General features: G+C 43.7%; 6 protein-coding genes across 6 annotated transcripts; 5 read left to right on the forward strand and 1 right to left on the reverse strand.

Annotated features, from left to right (window-relative positions):
* Positions 1-86: 86 nt before the first annotated feature.
* On the reverse strand, positions 87-1,855 carry SS1G_14020 (hypothetical protein; the record flags this gene model as incomplete). Its single annotated transcript, XM_001585110.1, has 3 exons — positions 87-101; positions 137-825; positions 1,426-1,855. The coding sequence occupies 3 exons, from the start codon at positions 1,853-1,855 to the stop codon at positions 87-89; spliced, it is 1,134 nt and encodes a 377-aa protein (XP_001585160.1).
* Positions 1,856-3,957: 2,102 nt separating this feature from the next.
* On the forward strand, positions 3,958-4,225 carry SS1G_14021 (predicted protein; the record flags this gene model as incomplete). Its single annotated transcript, XM_001585111.1, has 2 exons — positions 3,958-4,018; positions 4,155-4,225. 2 exons carry the CDS (start codon positions 3,958-3,960, stop codon positions 4,223-4,225), a joined length of 132 nt encoding a protein of 43 aa, XP_001585161.1.
* A 2,067-nt stretch (positions 4,226-6,292) lies between these two features.
* On the forward strand, positions 6,293-7,597 carry SS1G_14022 (hypothetical protein; the record flags this gene model as incomplete). The annotated part of the gene is made up of 2 exons (XM_001585112.1): positions 6,293-6,355; positions 6,491-7,597. The coding sequence occupies 2 exons, from the start codon at positions 6,293-6,295 to the stop codon at positions 7,595-7,597; spliced, it is 1,170 nt and encodes a 389-aa protein (XP_001585162.1).
* Positions 7,598-8,590: 993 nt separating this feature from the next.
* Positions 8,591-11,570, forward strand: SS1G_14023 (conserved hypothetical protein; the record flags this gene model as incomplete). Its single annotated transcript, XM_001585113.1, has 5 exons — positions 8,591-8,608; positions 8,994-9,846; positions 9,903-10,309; positions 10,356-10,519; positions 10,568-11,570. The coding sequence occupies 5 exons, from the start codon at positions 8,591-8,593 to the stop codon at positions 11,568-11,570; spliced, it is 2,445 nt and encodes an 814-aa protein (XP_001585163.1).
* Positions 11,571-12,668: 1,098 nt separating this feature from the next.
* On the forward strand, positions 12,669-13,993 carry SS1G_14024 (hypothetical protein; the record flags this gene model as incomplete). The annotated part of the gene is made up of 2 exons (XM_001585114.1): positions 12,669-13,825; positions 13,921-13,993. The coding sequence occupies 2 exons, from the start codon at positions 12,669-12,671 to the stop codon at positions 13,991-13,993; spliced, it is 1,230 nt and encodes a 409-aa protein (XP_001585164.1).
* A 536-nt stretch (positions 13,994-14,529) lies between these two features.
* SS1G_14025 (hypothetical protein) lies at positions 14,530-18,796 on the forward strand (the record flags this gene model as incomplete). Its single annotated transcript, XM_001585115.1, has 5 exons — positions 14,530-14,667; positions 14,756-17,063; positions 17,319-17,560; positions 17,630-18,468; positions 18,793-18,796. The coding sequence occupies 5 exons, from the start codon at positions 14,530-14,532 to the stop codon at positions 18,794-18,796; spliced, it is 3,531 nt and encodes a 1,176-aa protein (XP_001585165.1).
* Between the last annotated feature and the right edge of the window lie 226 nt (positions 18,797-19,022).

A 19,022-nucleotide genomic window follows, 5' to 3' on the forward strand; every position in this document is an offset into this window, starting at 1 on the left:
CATCCACATCTCGCTCATCCAGTTGACGGAGATACAAGGCTTGCGATTGAGTGATTGGCATCTTGGAATATCCTTTCTCGATACTATCATTTATACACTCTCTAAGAAAATTAGTGAACCAACTATCCTGACGAACACCCATGCCCATGACACGGAAGAAGTCAGGAAATGAAGCAATGAGATGAATACGCTTTGTCCAATCTGCAAGGTATCTAGCTGATCCCCTTGGTGGGGCACCATGGCGTTTGAAAGCTTCATTCGCAAGCTGGGATAAAGGTTTCTTCGGTTTTCCAATTGCTGTTGTTTTAAATATTTTCAAGAACATCAGGATCCTGTAAGATGTCTTGCTAGCCTCGAATGTCTTCTCTAGGCGATACTGTGAAACCTCGGAAGGCTCAATGTAACTTAGTCCAGGCTGTTCACCAAGCATCCACACAACGTTCCGTGTAATGGCTTCCTTGATCATCGTCTCCATAGTTTTATATGATACTTCAACATCACTGATCAGGGACGCTATTAGAATATGATTAAGATTTGGACATGATGACTTGGAGGTTCCGCCATTGACGAATTTATCAATCAAATCATTCGCATATCCTACAACAGAGGGATCATCGATCGCAAGACAAATGAGTAGATGGAATAGGTGGAAATAAGACTCGATCGCTTTCTCCGAAGCATGCGTCAAGGTACTTTGGATGGTCTTTGTGTTTATATCAGAGGAATTGTTTGTGTTTACTAAAGTATCCTTGTTGAACTTCACCATCACATCATTCATGAAATGAAAAATCAGCTTGAAGGGCGGAATATTACCAAATCCCCCTGCTGTTTTGATCAATCTCAGGTTCCAGTCGGTCAACGGTTGTATCCTCTCCCAATGTCCTTCGGAAATTGGTAAAGGAAGCCAATATCGAAACTTGATGCCTTGTACTGAACGGCGAATTTGATGTGTCCAAAACGCCTCGTGGGATATTAAATCAAACTCTGAAGAAAGCGTCCCTTTGTGTATGCCTTCCCGAGTCACCCACACCCCAACTCCCAAGCTGGCCGTTTTGTAACCTTGCTTGGAGACAAAGCATTGCAGTTCCCGCTTGCGGATTAGGTCATAACTTGCAACGAATTGTGAGCATTTTACCAACGTCTTGCAGTGGTTATTGTTGAGATGGACTCACCGCGTGACCATGTGGTCTACTCTATCCCAGGCCGTCGCAAGTAGCAAAAGGTCTTCCGTATCCAACTTATCACAAATCAAAAAGAGAACTTCATTTGGAAGTGCAGATATTTGTATGCTTTCTCTGAGAGGACTATTTGAACTTCTGGAAAATGTACCCTGCGGGTCTAACGTGTTAAGGTCCATCGTCGAGAACCCATCACGAATTAGAATTTCATCATTCTTAGAAACATTCATAGCAAAGCTGCACTTACTGCAACAGAAACCCATCCTTCCATCGGCAGCCTTAGACCTCGCTCGATAGTCACGCAAGTATACACGTCCCTTTCCATTCACTTGTTCGATTGCATCACTTGCAAAGAAGCTGAGCAACTGAATTGCAAAACCCTTCAAGGTATAGGCCGGCGTCCAACCTTCTGGAGTATTTAGGATGGAGGCGCAAATTTGCCCCCTGATGATGTTTGGATGAGAGATATTAGAGTCAATTTTGATAATCGGGGGCTGAATCGGATAGTCGGAAGGAAAATCAAGTCTCATATGTAGAGGCCCGTATTCTTCCACGGTGAGGACGAGGCAAGCGCGATTAAGATTCTCATCATCGACATGTAAGAATATGTTTGGATATGGTTTGGCTTGTAGTTCTGCGATGTCGAGGAGGAGGCGGCGACGCAGTGTTTCTGTCATGTTGATAGGTATGCAAGTTTGTGGTTGATTATCAACGAATTATTGAGGGAGGACAAATGTCTATAGAGAAATTGCTAATTCTATTGTCCGCCAGCATAAAATGAAAGTGACAAAAATCCGTAACCATAGACTTTCGTTGTTTGTGAGTGACAAAGGGTAAACGGAAAACAAGTCTCGATGACTCTGGGCTGCTCTTTCCAATCATTCAAAGTAAGACTTTACGAAAACTAATTGCCCAAGTAAATGGGAAACAGTGATCCTGATGCGCCATTCGTACAAAGAAATATCAATAACCATGATGAACGGAAAATTGGGAAGGTATTCATCGTCCGCTAACACTGATAGAAATGCAGGATATAAACGCATCTATAAGCATATCGTCTTCAGCCGTGGCCGTAAAACCATATCCATGTTGTCATTTTAAAGCGAGGTGACGTACAATTCGTATAACCTAGTTAATGAATCATTTTTATTCATTCTGCTTGTCTCATGTTACCGGTGTGTAGTAGGGTTCTGCGCCTCCGACTATTTAAGATTTTCTGTTACTGACATAAACGTCGGTGGCAGTGAGATAGTTATCCACTCCGTCGATGCCCTGTGGTGTACGACACGCTAACCTCGGAAAGATTATCATCATTTCCTTCGTTGAAAGCGAGCATACTTTTCTTTAATTAATTCTGAAGAGTGGAGTGGAGAGTTTATAGGAGACTAGATTTCGCGTACGAGTCCCAGAACTTACCCCATGCTTCAATTCGCCATCTAGATGTACCTAATATAGATACTGCGCAAATAGTTATATAGCGTTAGGAAGCAGAGATGAAATTTCTCAACCATATAATGGGATTCCTTCCGATTTATTTGGTTGCTGTAGAAGTTACGCGTCTGGGCTTAAGAGTTTGAGGAAGTACCTTGCACAATCAAGGGTTCTGATGTCTTCCCCTTCTTTTAGCGAATCCCACAACAAAAACTCATCGCGGGAAACTTGTCCAGGTCAAGCGTCATTTAGAGTGGAAGAAATGAGGCTCGAAAATGACACAGACTTGAGAGCTGAAGACTGAAGAGTGGCAAACCTTTCGAGAATCAGGCTGTGGACTTCGGTGGACATTTGAGGAGCGGAAAGGAAATGGGAGAGGGGATGTCGATTGTTCAGGGGAAGGAGAAATTCTTTCATGAAAGAACATTCGGGAACTTCATCAATGTTGACAACCATTGGAATTCTAGCATGAACACGAGAGGGAGGTTCTGCCCTGGTCTCAAACTTTGGCGCTGAATGCACATGTGTAGAGCACATGGAATGTGGCAAGAATTTTGAATTCTGGCAGTTGAACTACATCAAAGACTGGTAGTAGTGGCCACGCTTTATCAAAGGGCTCATATCAAATTTTGTTGGAAATTAATACTATCATACAACATTGAAACCCCTCTAGAAATGAATGGATGAGACAATCTTAAAATTGTGGTCGCCGTCTGGTGTTGAAAGAGATTTTTGACCGAATTCAATTAGGCCGCAGAAGAGTACTAATGGACACCGAATCTAAGATAAATCTCAACCTCCTGACGACTTTAATAATCATGTGTCCGCATGTGGTAATGAGGAAGCAGATCGAGTCATGTGCATGGCAACCAAGCAAAATCAAAGGTCGTGAAGCCAGTGCTCACCTCCCAAAGATTTCGCATTTGAACATGAGTTGAAACGACAGAATTTGACACGTGTTAGGTATAGATAAGAATCATTCGGAATAAGTCGGAGCCCATAATCAAAAGAATCAATGACATTGATAGGTAGGCGTCCTCGCACTAAACCTCAACCCCATGGGCAAGAATGGGGTCCCTCGGTCCGCTTTACCTCTTGGTGTTGGAACTAAGGTACGGAAGAGAGAATTGGGTATCGCGAAATCTCAATCGTGTACGGTAACCTCATTGGAAGAAATCTCACTTGAGAATTGTGCCTCAGGGGTTGTTCATGAGGCATATTCTGGCACCTCAGCAACGGGCCGTTGATCCCTATCGAATGCACATGTGCAAGATAAATATTGTAAGGAAAATGAAATAGGTGCATGAGTCTGGGAGGCAAAAAGGAGAAGAAGCAAGAAAAGGCAAACATGCAGATTTGGAAGACCACACTAGACATGTCGTTGGAAGGATTTGTGAAGGAGGTACAAGGTATGTATGGACAGAAGGATGAAACGAGAATTAGCGCGTGGTCACCTCAGCAGCACCAGATGGCTAGGAATGGCGCAAGGCATTGAAGGGACGAACACAGGCTATGTTGAAAGGTCCGATGTGATGCTGTGCATAGGAGAAAAGGTAAGGTACGATGTTACATTCAACATTCTGCTGTATGACGCCTACCATGTGAGCCAAGGTTAGGTAAAATGTGACAATGAACACATGAGCGGTACATCGGTTGGTTGGCGGCTATAGCGTTTACATGTATGAAATTGGTTGAATGTTTTGTTTTGCAACTTGTTTGGTAAGGTTAAGGGGGATAGCGAGCAATGGCGATGATAATAGCAGTCGCATTCAGCAAATTGATTACCGGATTCGATGGGGACTGGGAGAATGGTAGTAAGTGGTCGGAACATGCAATATGAGCTGATTTGAATACTTTCCTGGTGAACAAAGGGGATTCCGGGATGTAGATGTAAAAATATAAACATATACCTAGTATACATACTCTGTTGTATCTTTTCTATCGTTAATTATATCTTATTTCTTCGAGTACAAGTAGAACGTGATAGTAACAATAGGACCGAAACGACAGGAGCTTTGAATCAATTGATTTGAATAAAAGAGCATCTCTACTCTTTACTTCCTAGAAATTGAAGTGTTATGACCTGTGTTCCGAATAACATGCATCGCACTTTGAATCGAGATCTGTGTTGTGGGAAAATGGAAGATGTCGTGAGATTTGGTGGGTCGCTGTTATCATCACAATGGTTCAAGTCAAACCAAAAAGTGGATCGGATTTAGTAAAGGCTGTGAGGATATCCTATCAGAAATCACATGAAGGAAGATACGAGAGAGACGGCGGAGTACGGAATATGCAACATGCAATGAAAACAAAGAAAGTCTAATTATTTGATGAGTAGGTGAGTGAAATGATTACATGATTGTCGTACCGAGTACGTAGTATATGGCCATTTACAGCAAATACTCTGTACACATACATATTCATTTACCAAACTTCTCTCGGCCATGCTCTGTTCTCCTCATATACTATTGTTCAGTGTGCACAGTGTAGGCATTCTATAACCAAGCTCACACTGCCCGATTGAACGGTCTGGACTAAAGTAGCGGGAGTACACAGCCCACAGCATGGAATACAAGAGAACAGAGAACAGAGGACAGAGTACAGAGTAGTAAGTATGTCTAGTACCTTGTCCCTAGTACCTAGTACCTAGTACCTAGCCTACCTACCTACCTATCTATCTATCTATCTATCTATCTATGCACGTACCCAAACCTGGTTGATCTTTTCCTAAATGATTAAACAACACGGATCAATACACACCAGTACACTCTATTGCGAAACCCCTCTTAACCTCTTATCCCCCGGCCCACCCCTTCTTTTCCTCTTCTCCACCATCAAATCCCCAGCTTATTCCGAAAAAGCCAAAAGTGCACTGCGTCATAGTTTCGTATTGAAATCGGAACCACTTGCCAATGATTCAATGGCTGAAACTCCACCCCAATCCTCCATAAAAACATTCAAGGCTGGAGTGAAGCCTGTCGTTAGTAAATGCATGGTCTATGGATCTGATGGATCTGATGAATCAATCAATGGCACCGACTCTCTCTCATTCGTACTTCCGAATAGTTTCATTTTGTTTGGACGGTGTACAGCATTTGTCATCTTTCCTTTGTCTCTCTTCTGTGAACACTGATCTCATTGGCTGATGGCTTTAAACACAACCAATAGCATTCCTTCCCCGCAAATGGCTCATGATGGATTAGCGCTGTTTTCATTTTCCTTCTCTCTCCAATCCGAGATGCTTTCATACCCAGCACAAGCCAAGACAGTGGTGTGACCTTGCTTTTCGGCGTCGTTTCCTCTAACCATACAGCAGCAGTAGCCTTCCCCATCCCCCCCTGCGACAATTTATTACCAACATGATAAAATCCAGCTTCTCAAATATATAAACTTCAACTCTTTCCCGATTTTCTCACTCTTAATTATAATCTCATCATCACTTTTTAATTTATCTTTCAAGAGTATCGTGTATCGTGTATCGTGTATCGTGTATCGATCACTTCGCCATTTATCTTTATACTTCTCTTCAACACAGTCATCCATCAATTCGACTCATATCCCCTCATACCCCGCCATACATAAACTTAATCCTCCATCCACCTTCGGAAACACAACTATATCCAAATCACTTACATTCAACTTCATACTCGAATATTCCCAATTATTAATCATCATCTATCATTATGGGTTTGAAAGCAGTTCATTTCGGCGCCGGCAATATCGGTAGAGGTTTTGTTGCTGAATTTGTGAGTCTCCTTCCATCTCCGTCTCTCCATTTCATCAAGCCTATGCACCTTACTCCATTGATCCTCCTCCCTCTTTTAAACTTCAGTATCCGATTTACCATAAGCTGGAACCCTCGCTAACCATATCACTATTAGCTTCACAAATCCGGTTATGAAGTCGTCTTCTGTGATGTCATGGACAGCATTATCCAGAAATTGCAAACCACCCCTTCATACAAAGTTATTCAAGTTGGAGCAGAGGGAACAAGCGAAGATACCATTACCAATTATCGCGCCATAAACTCGAAAACACATGAAGCCGATGTTATTGAGGAGATTCGTACAGCGGATGTAGTAACTTGCTCCGTTGGTCCGAATATTCTCAAGTTCATTGCTCCAGTTATCGCCAAGGGTATTGATGGCCGCTCCAATGACGCTACCCCAATCGCAGTCATTGCTTGCGAGAACGCGATAGGTGCAACTGATACTCTCGCCAACCACATCAAAGGCGACCATACCCCTCAGGAACGTTTAGATGATCATCACCAGCGCGCACGATACGCTAACTCTGCCATCGACCGTATCGTTCCCGCCCAAGATCCTGATGCAGGTCTTGATGTGAAGCTCGAGAAATTTTACGAATGGGTTGTTGATCGCACACCTTTCAGTGACCATGAACCGCCAGCCATTCAAGGTATCAAGTGGGTAGATGACTTAATACCTTACATTGAGCGTAAACTCTTCACCGTCAACACCGGACACGCAGCTGCTGCATACCACGGGTACTACCACCAGAAGGCCACAGTCTATGACGCCCTACAAGATCCTAATATTCTCAAGGAAGTTCATGCTGCGCTAGAGGAGACGAGCAGATTAATCGTTGGCAAGCACGGTATCGAAGCCCAAGAGCAAAAAGACTATGTCGACAAGATCATCACCAGAATAGGAAACCCACATCTGGAAGATGCAGTAGAAAGAGTTGGCCGTGCACCCCTGCGCAAATTGAGCAGAAAAGAACGATTCATTGCACCGGCAGCTGAACTTGCAGAGGAAGGAAAGGACTTCACTGCACTATTAGATGCTGCTGAGATGGCCTTCCGTTTCCAAAACGTTGAAGGTGATGAGGAGTCCAAGGAGTTGGCCAAGATCATGTCTGAAAACTCTGCCGAACAAGTTGTGGAGAAGGTCTGCGGGTTACAGTCCGATCACCCCTTGTTCCCTCACGTAGTAGCGGTTGTGAAGAAGGTTCAGGCCGACGAGTAGAGCGGTGGTGGGCTTTTCTTTTTGTTTTCTCAAGGATTCTAGGATGGCGAATGGGTATGATATGGATATTGAGCGATACTCCCGGCGTGTTATGGATACGCCGTTCGCTTTTGATTGGAAGTGGTATAGTTATCTATAGATGATAGCTGAATGACTTGAATGAAATAGTAAATATAATGAGTGTTTACCACTTGGTTGTGCCTCTAGCTTGGAAGTTGTTCGGAAATGAACTTGAAGTGAGACCCTTTACCATAAAGCAAATGAGTATGAAATATTAAAACCATTTGTGACTCTGTACTTTGATGTAGATAGATGAACCACTGAAGATTGGGACAGACTGTATGTTCCTTGGATATTCTGATTGGGCGAAGTTAAACTGGCTAGAGACTCTAGAGAATGGATGTGAGGGTGACCATCTAAGAATTCGAACATGGCTCAATTGCACCATGCTGATATATTCATTCTAATGTGGAGTTGGTGAGGAGAGCTGGTCAGCCTACATGGGAGTTCACATAGAACAATAAATATTCTTCTTTTCTTTTCCTTTTCCTTTTTCAACGGTTGAGAACAAATTAAATACCTACCAACGAAGATATTAAGTACCTATCGATCCCTTATCTCTGTGCTCGAATTATCTTTCACACCAGTGATTCCCATTCTCAATATTTCTGGGGATAATGAAATAAGGTTACTGCACTAAGCCAAATTAGTATTAGTCAGCATCAATCCAAGCTGCCACATCTCGAACTCCAAAGGAACATTGAAATATATCCTGACCACTTCGAATTTCATTTATTTCTTCGCCAACCCAAATTTTTCCCTTAATTGTTGATTCTACGTCGTTGAAGCGAAAGATCTCAAGTCGCCTGACTTCTGCGATTAATCATACACCAAACTCAATCGTGGAGGAACCATCTGTCAAACCACCCACTACATGCGCTGAAAGCCACAGTATTACTTTTTTCTACCCCCCCTTCCCACACATAATTCAAGATGAGATTGGACGTAAAGGTGAGGATCATTCATTTCCTGCCAGCAATCTGCAACATTGGCATAGCTGTCAAATGCTATGACTTTAGTTATATCTGCGAATCAGGATAGTATCAACAACCTCAAACTGAGGGAGACGGTATTGGTTGGAAATATGGCATCAAGTACTAATTCGGTTTACAAATGTCAGAGGCAGTTATTTGCACGATCGGAAAGGGTGAAGGGAATTGATTTCCATCCAGTCGAGCCATGGATTTTAACTACACTTTACAGCGGTATGTTCACGGGCGCATGAAGTCTAGGAATGGAGTATTGATACTTTTCAGGTCATGTTTATATTTGGTCTTACGAAACTCAAGTTGGTAGCATCCATCTCTAAATCCCCTCCTGTGCTGATCATTTCTAGGCCATTGTCAAGACATTCGAGTTGACGGATGTCCCTGTCCGAGCTGGTAGATTCATTGCTCGAAAGAATTGGATTGTTTGCGGTTCCGATGACTTTCAATTACGAGTTTACAATTACAATACTTCAGAAAAGATCACCACCTTCGAAGCCCATCCAGATTATATTCGTGCCATTGTTGTTCATCCTACGCAGCCTTTTGTTTTGACCGCCTCTGATGATATGACAATCAAGCTGTGGGATTGGGACAAGGGTTGGAAATGTGTGCAGGTGTTTGAGGGACACAGCCATTATGTTATGGGTCTGGCTATCAATCCAAAGGATACGAATACATTTGCGTCCGCATGTTTGGACAGGACCGTAAAGATTTGGAGTTTGGGATCATCCACAGCAAACTTTACACTGGAGGCCCACGAAACGAAAGGTGTCAACCATGTTGATTACTATCCTCAATCCGACAAACCATATCTTCTCACTACTTCAGACGACAGGACAGTCAAAATTTGGGATTATACCACGAAATCTTTAATTGCAACGTTAGAGGGCCACACCAGCAATGTCTCGTTCGCATGCTACCATCCAGAATTACCCGTAATTATCTCCGGTTCTGAGGATGGCACCGTCAAAATATGGCATGCAAATACATACAGATTAGAGCAGTCTTTGAGTTATGGATTGGAGAGAGCTTGGTGTGTTAGTTACCAAAGAGGGAAGCAGGGAGTTGCCGTGGGTTTCGATGAAGGTGCGGTGGTTGTAAAGATGGGTCGGGAGGAGCCTGCAGTATCTATGGACAATTCTGGAAAGTTGATTTGGGCTAGACATAGTGAAGTTGTCTCATCTATCATCAAGGGCGGAGGTAAGTTTATCCTTATGCTTATGAGGTTATTACTAAATCGTGTGTAGACGCTTCAGTGAAAGACAATGAACCAATTTCTCTACCTACGAAAGATCTCGGCACTTGCGAAGTATATCCACAAACCCTTCTTCACTCTCCAAATGGTCGATTCGTTTCTGTGTGCGGGGACGGCGAATTCATTATTTATACTGCTCTTGCATGGAGGAATAAGGCTTTCGGCTCGGCTTTGGATTTTGTTTGGGGTTCGAAAGACAACAGTAATGATTACGCGATACGGGAATCAGGTACAAGCGTGAAGATCTTCAAGAATTTTGTGGAGAAAAGTGGTGGTCTTGATGTTGGTTTCCAGGCTGAAGGTTTGACTGGCGGCGTTCTACTCGGTGTTAAGGGCCAAGGCGGTATTGGTTTCTACGACTGGCAAAGCGGTGGACTGGTCAGGAGAATTGAAGTTGAGCCAACGGAAGTACGTATGCGTGCCGTGAAATTCGAATCAGCGCTGATTGATATAGGTATACTGGTCTGAAAATGGAGAGTTGGTTGCTATTGCATGCGAAGATACTTTCTACGTCCTCAGATTCTCGCGAGAGAATTACGTTGCGGCTCTGAATGCTGGAGAAGTTGATGACGATGGAGTCGAGGCTGCATTTGAAGTTGTTACGGATATCAATGAAACGTATGTCCAACTAACTTCACACAAGCCCGCAATACTAACGTAATTTAGTGTACGAACAGGTGAATGGGTAGGTGACTGCTTCATCTATACCAACAGCACGAACAGACTGAACTACTTGGTCGGTGATCAAACCTATACCATCTCTCACTTTGATCAACCCATGTACTTGCTTGGATACATTCAGCGCGACTCTCGCATTTACCTCGCCGACAAAGATGTCAACGTCACTTCTTTTGCCCTCTCTCTCGCAGTTGTAGAGTATCAGACATTGGTTTTGAGAGATGATATGGACACTGCCGCAGAAGTACTTTGCACGATCCCCGGCGACCAGCTTAATAAAATCGCCCGTTTCCTCGAAGGTCAAGGACATAAGGAATTGGCGCTGGAGGTTGCCACTGATAAAGAACATAAGTTTGAGCTGGCTCTCGCATTAGGCCATCTTCCGATAGCCCTCGAACTTGCCCGTGAAGCAGATGTCGAGCATAAATGGAAGACAGTCGGTGATGCAGCACTTGCTGGTTGGGATGTTGCACTTGCCGCGGAGTGCTTCAAAAATGCCAGGGATCTTGGTTCACTTTTATTACTTCACTCAAGTACTGGCGATAGAGAGGGACTCAAAGCATTAAGTCTACAGGCGAGCGATGCAGGCGCTCACAATGTTGCGTTTACATGTCTTTGGCAGTTGGGAGACGTTGATGGATGTATTGAGTTATTGATCAAGACTGGTAGAGCGGCTGAAGCAGTGCTGTTTTCACAAACATATAAGCCTAGTGTTACGGTCAAAACTGTGCACGCATGGAAAGATCAGTTGGAAAACGATAAGAAGGGAAGGGTAGCTAAGACCGTTGGCGTGCCCGGTGAAGATGAAGAGCTTTTCCCTGAATGGGAAGAATATTTGAGGTTGGAGCAGGAAGCCGGTGAGAACCTTATTGATGTTAATGGGGATGGACATGAGAAGATTAATGGAGATGGGCCTGATCCTGACGCTGAAGCCGTCGAGGAGGGCTCACTAGAGACGAAAGATGATGAGGAAGAACCAGAGGAAGATTAGGAGTGCAGGAACAAAATGGAGGAATTGTTTATTTTGGGAATTTATGAAAGGTGGCTACGAAAGCGACTGGAGATAAATGTTGTGTTTTGATAGAGAATCAAAGATTTAGTGCTTCTAGTTTGAGCAGTTACAGATGACGAGCGTTTAATTTTTACTACCCGAATCGATGATGAAAAGAGAGCTACAAGTAGAGGAAGATGAGCGGAAGGACTAGCGGCGATGTGGGAGTTTACCAAGTTAGATGAATCTTCTTCATTTCATCCTTCACAGAGTTGACTTTGGGACTTGGGATTTATCCTCAGTCAAGGAGACATTCACTCGTAAGTTTTAAAAACGTTTGGTTTTATAATACAGTGTTCGAAACAAGTATGCTGTTTGTTATTTGCTGTCACTTCTTTTGTGGTTTTTCCACACTGTGTCATGACTGCAGTCGATCTTTTGCACAGTTTGTAATGCAATGATATCCTCTTCATTTCTATAATGAAAGACCATCATGTATTGTTTTACCTGTACATGCTTTTTGTAATTTAAGTAATCAAATTTCTTGTATTTATAATCAGAAAATCTTTATTTGATAATCTAGTTCTAGTTATTATATATAGATTAAATTATATTTCAAGAATAATACTTGATACAAGCTGTGAATGAGACATTAAAGTCATATCATGTCGTGGAATTGCTTCTGACGGAACGGAAAAACTACATCCGATATCGAATTAATTATTGCAGTGTACACGCATGTAACAACATTTTTGAACATCCCGGTTTGGCTCGCGTCAGTTCCTCAACTTTCATTCCGAGACTTTTTAATTTGACCAGACATTCGTTATGTCAAACCTTTTGTTGCGCACTCTGCGCATATCACGGCCATCCCTCTCCTCTTCTATATCCCGCATATCTACCAAACGCTTCGCCTCAACTACTAACGAAACACCCACAATCCTCACCCGATCGAGGAATATCCTCTTTGGAACCTCGATAGCTCTCACCCTTGGATTTGGCTACTTATACATCACCGATACCCGAGCTAGCATCCATCAATGGCTTGTTGTCCCCGCATTACGTGCCATATATTCCGATGCCGAAGAAGCTCACCATATGGGCACCAAAGCTCTCAAAAGTCTCTACTCGTTCGGTTTTCACCCTCGCGATCGCAGTTTCAGAAATGGTAATACAGATAAGGCGGATTTGAGCGTAGAAGTATGGGAGCATAAATTACAAAACCCAATTGGTACATCTGCGGGACTTGACAAATTGGCAGAGATTCCAGATGCTTTGTTCGCTATGGGTCCTGCGATCGTTGAGGTTGGCGGATGTACACCACTTGCTCAAGATGGAAATCCAAAACCAAGAGTCTTCCGTATACCTAGTCAAAATGCGTTGATCAATCGATATGGCCTCAATTCGAAGGGTGCAGATGATATGGCTATGCGATTGAGGGAACGGGTTCGGTTATATGCATATCAGAATGGGCTAGGTGTGGGTGAAGATGCCGAGAAGATGGTTCTTAATGGAGAAGCTGGTGTTCCTCCGGGAAGTTTATTGGATGGGAAGTTATTGGCGGTTCAGGTCGCCAAAAATAAGGATACGAATGGCGATGATATCGAGGCTGTTAAGAGAGACTATGTTTACTGTGTGGAAAGATTGGCTCCATATGCCGACATCTTGGTAGTTAATGTCAGCAGCCCGAATACGCCTGGATTGAGGACATTACAGAAGGTTGAGCCATTATCCCGAATCTTAGAAGGTGTGGTTGGAGCTGCCAAATCTGTAGACAGGAAAACGAAGCCTAGGGTCATGGTGAAAGTATCACCTGACGAGGATCAAGATGAACAGCTTGAGGGCATCGTCGAAGCTATATGGCGAAGTGGCGTGGATGGTGTGATCGTGGGCAATACTACAAACCGAAGGGACAAGCTCATCCCCGATGATATCAAAATTTCTGCCAGAGAACGCAGAGTTCTCGAAGAACAAGGAGGATTTTCTGGACCACCAATGTTCTCTCGAACATTATCTTTGGTAAAGAGATATCGAGCTTTACTTGACCAAGGACCACCACAAGATAATATTGCTCAATCAAGTGACAGCGGTCTTGTCTCCACTATCGCTGAAAAGGCAAAATCCCTCACAGGAAATAAAGAGTCGAAGGGTAATAATCAGAAAGTGATTTTTGCTACTGGTGGCATCACGAATGGAAAGCAAGCTCTGGAGATCTTGAATGCAGGCGCAAATGTAGCACAGGTTTACACGGCATTGTAAGTGTTCTCTATCATTTCGACTTCATGATCCCTTTATATGATTGAATTCGGAGCATAGCGCTTCTATGGAATTATACTAACTTGTTCAAAAGGGTATACGGAGGAGTTGGGACAATAACTCGTATAAAAACTGAGATTAGTAACGAGATTTCTAAAAGTAAATAGAGTTAGTAAAATAATAATATCTTTATATAAGTCTATTGCTCCACTTTTAAACCATCTCTTTTTAAATCAGTTTTTTATATCAAAAATTAACTGTAAAAAGATAATGTATTATTAGTATCACTCCGGTGATACTACTTGTTGTTACAACGGCTATCTTCTATGCCGCGTCACATGACTAAACCAAGGTAACGTGATTAAAGTCACGTTATGGACCGCTGAGGAACGCTGGCTGTCCAGGAACGCTGGCTGTCCAGGACCGCGCAGCGGTCCTGACTAGCCATAGGCATGAAGGTCTATATAATCAAGATGGATTTCCTTTGTATAGAGCTTCGTGCTCAAGATCAATCATTTAGTATACTCTACTATTAGTTACGAATTGCATATCATTATTGTCATTACTTTAAGTCCCTGCTTGACGCCTAGTTATAAACCTACTTCGAGAGCCTAGAGCACTTCCACGTGATCTAGACGGCAAACCTCGTAACACTTTGAGCACCATTACTGCTTCAAGTACCGACTCGATAAGTAACGACATCATGTCTTCCACGACACCACAGCCTAGCAACCCCGCTACGACCAGCCAGGCCACTCCCGAAAGTACCGACAAGGACGGAGACATCGCCATGGGAGGTATCGAAGACCCCAAGGAGATTACCGTCACTGAGACTCTCAAAGTCGCCCTACCAGACCGATTCACAGGCAATCGACAATGAGCTAGAAACCTTCTTACTCCAACTTGAGATCTACTTCCAATTCAATCAGGATAAGTTCAACCATGACGCCGACAAAAGCGTCTGGGCTGCCTCCTACCTCAGAGGAGAAGCCGCAAAGTGGATTCAACCTTACCTCAAGGATTACTTCACCAACTTGGGCGAGCCTAAGAAGCGAATGTACCCAACTCAAGCCATCTTTGGGAGATTCGAAGGGTTTAAGAGAGAGATACGACGAGTATTCGGGAACATCAATGAATTACGTGACGCTGAGTCCAAGATCTATGGCCTCAAGCAAACAGGGTCAGCAGTCAAGTACGCTGTGGAATTCAGGAGGTATATAGGTACCACTGGATGGGAAGAGAACGCCACGATGAGCCATTACCGGAAAGGGCTCAAGCCTGAGGTCAGGCTAGAACTGGATCGCAATAGCACTTGGGAAGACCTAAACGAGTTAATCGAGGAATCTATTAAGGCGGATGAGATGCTCTACGAGTATCAGAAGGAACGCCGATCTTCCAACGTCCATGGAAACCGAGATCGTGGTAAGTACCACAAGAATGAAGGAAGACCTCGAGAAAACAGACAATCTTACGGAGAACCAATGCAATTGGATGCAACGTTTAAGAACAAACTACCTAAGGAAGAGGTAGAACGAAGACGCAAGGACAAGCTATGCTTCGAATGTGGCAAACCAGGCCATCGGGCCAGGGATTGTCGAAGCAAGAGATCATCAGGAGGAGGTTATCACAAGAAGTTCGGCAAAGGTCAACTCAATGCTACCTTTGTACCCCAACTATGCGCTTCATATCCAATCGAAGACGATAGTTACGAACGTGAAGAACGTCAAAAGGAAATTGACGCAATGCCACGAGACCAGGAAGGGTTGAACGCCATAGACCGATATGAGTTGGAGCGTCTACGAACCCCTTCACCTCCCCTTATCAAAGAAGATCCGAAAGAAATACCGTCGGTAGAACACGCGACGATGAGCTGGATAGCTTGCTACGATGAATCTTGTAGAATTCACCTATCAGATAAGGAAGCCACAGGATGGTTTCCCCAAAGAAAAGCAAAAAGACCCTACAAGAAGGGAAGGTCGGAAAAATTATCGTCACATGATCATTTAAATGGTCAGTTACACAAAATTGACCAAATTGACCAAATTGACCAAATCGACCAAATTGACCAAATTGACCAAATTGACCAAATTGACCAAATCGACCAAATTGACCAAATTGACCACAACAAGGTTTTGGGCCAAGGGCAATTAAATATCGCAGGTCAGGCAGGACAGATTTACTGCAATGCGAAGATAAATGGACGAGTAATCCGGGCCATGATTGACTCAGGGGCCACGGGAAATTTTATTGCACCAGGAACTGTGAAGCATTTGGGAGTACAGCTCCAGGCGAAACGAACCCCATATCAATTGCAGCTAGTTGATGGACAATTAGCCGGATTGGACGGAAAGATTTCGCAGGAGACTCGCCCTTTGCAGATGAGTATAGCCCAGCACAAGGGGGTTATCCAGTTCGATGTTGTTCCACTAGGGAATCAACAGATCATTCTGGGGATGCCATGGTTGAAAGCACACAACCCCCAGATTGACTGGTCATCGGAAACCATATCATTTCCGAGGAGAAGCGATCAACGAGATGTGCTAGAGCCTGCGAGGCTGAACACACGCGGTGGAGAACTGAAGGCGAACAGCACCACTGACGTAGGACGCCCAGTCCAGGGTCCTCCATTAACGGCGAAGGAAGGTGAACCTCCCATACAAATGAAGAATAAGCAGAAGAAGTTGCTTGAAACCACCCCTGTAGAGAAACAGGACGAGACGCCAATACCGGTACAGTACCAGAAGTACAAGAAACTATTCGAAGAAAGAAAAGGCCATGAAGCTTTACCAGAACACAAGCCATGGGATCACGAGATAGTATTGGAGGAAGGCAAGACGCCTCCATTTGGACCAATCTATCCAATGTCAGCCTCTGACCTAAGGACGCTTAGGGATTACATTGCTGACGCATTAGAAAAAGGATGGATCAGAGAATCCACCTCACAGGCAGCTAGCCCTGTGCTATTTGTACCAAAGAAGGATGGTACGAGGAGACTGTGCGTAGACTATCGCAAGCTCAATGATATAACGATCAAAGATCGGTACCCACTTCCATTAGCTACGGAATTAAGGGATCGATTGGGAAAAGCTAAAATTTTCTCCAAGTTTGACCTACGAAACGGATTTCACCTCATCAGAATGAAGGAAGGTGAAGAATGGAAAACAGCATTCAGAACTCGATACGGATTATACGAGTATCAGGTTATGCCATTCGGATTGACAAACGTACCAGCAACATGTATGCGCTTGGTCAACAATGTATTAAGGAAGTACCTAGATATATGCTGTATATGCTATCTAGATGACATTTTGGTATTCTCGGAAACGGAAGAACGACACATTAAAGACGTTCATAAGGTTCTGCAGCAACTGGAGGAGGCAGACCTTCAATGCAAACCTAGCAAGTGTGAATTTCACGTCACAGAAACAGAATTCCTAGGCTATACCATATTCTCCGGAGGTCTCAAGATGAGTCCTAACAAGGTAAAAGCAGTTATGGAATGGGAACCCCCGACCAGCGTGAAGGAAGTACAGTCCTTCCTGGGGTTCGCCAACTTTTACCGACGATTCATCAAGAATTATTCAAAGATAGCCGCTCCAATGACCGAGATCACCAAGAAGAGTCAAGGGGAATTCCGATGGACAGAAACAGCACAAGAAGCATTCGAACGCCTCAAGGAAGCATTCGCAGGAGAACCAGTCCTCAGAGCATTTGACCCAGAATTACCAATAATCGTGGAAACAGACTCCTCAGACTACGCAATAGGAGCAGTGTTGAGCCAACCCGGCTCGAATGAGAAATAGCAACCAGTCGCTTACCATTCACGCAAACTATCGCCAGCCGAACTAAACTATGAGATATACGACAAGGAATTACTAGCGATAGTAGATGCTTTTAGGGAATGGAGAGTGTACTTGGAAGGATCAAAATACACGGTGCAGGTGTATACAGATCACAAGAACTTGGTTTACTTCACCACAACGAAGGAATTAAACAGACGGCAGGTCCGATGGTCGGAAACCATGGCCGCCTACAACTTCAGAATTTCATATGTCAAAGGAAACGAAAATGCTAGAGCAGATGCTCTCAGCCGAAAACCAGAATATTTGCAAAACAAAACTCACGAATCACGCGCAATACTAAAACAGGATGGCGATGCTTTAGTTCACAACAAACCACAACTTGCCGCCACTTCAGGAGTAAATTATGATACTATCAAAGATATCATAAAGACAGAATACTCAACGGATGCTACAGCCAAGAGAATCCTAGCTATACCCGACAACCCAGAAAGAGGATTCACCATCGAAGATGGATTCATTCATTTTCACGGCAAGCTTTATATACCCTCCAGTCTAGCTAAGGATTACGTCACGGAACAACATGAGCTTCCAGCTCACGGGCATCAAGGTATTGCAAGAACCTTCGCCAGAATAAGGAGAGAAGTCTACTTTCCAAAGATGAGGACTATAGTTGAGAACGTAGTTGGGAACTGCGACACCTGCATAAGAAATAAAGCCGCCCGGCATGCACCTTATGGCCAGCTCAAGACCCCCGAACTACCTACTCAACCATGGAAGTCCATTGCTTGGGATTTTGTAGTAAAACTACCATTATCCAAAGACCCAGTCACCCGGAAGGAGTACGACTCCATCTTGGTGGTGACGGACAGACTAACTGTGTGAACGAAGTGAATGACTTCAATTCAATTACTACTGTAATAAAGAACTAAGCGAACGCGAAAGAGACTAGCTCTTTTAGTAAGTCTATATAAGACTTACTACTTTCAATATGTAGCCAGCTCTTTAGACAGAATACAATTAGACATACAGGACCTACGTAATCCGTGGGTGCTACGTCTTCCGTATCCTTCTCGTACCAACACTAACCAAGTTTGCTCATATGATACCATTCTGTGAAACTTGGACGGCAGATGACCTTGCTTATATATTCATGCGGAATATAGTTAGCATACACGATATACCAGATGAAATCATCTCAGATAGGGACAAGCTATTCACATCGAAATTTTGGTCTACCCTTATGGCACTGCTTGGAATCAAGAGAAAGCTCTCGACAGCCTTTCACCCACAAACAGATGGCCAAACGGAACGATTAAACCAAACGATGGAAGCCTATCTTCGCTGCTACATCAATTACAAACAAGACAATTGGGTTAAACTATTACCCTTGGCA

Source organism: Sclerotinia sclerotiorum, genomic scaffold, assembly GCF_000146945.2.
Source record: "Sclerotinia sclerotiorum 1980 UF-70 scaffold_28 genomic scaffold, whole genome shotgun sequence".
Lineage (NCBI taxonomy): Eukaryota > Fungi > Ascomycota > Leotiomycetes > Helotiales > Sclerotiniaceae > Sclerotinia > Sclerotinia sclerotiorum.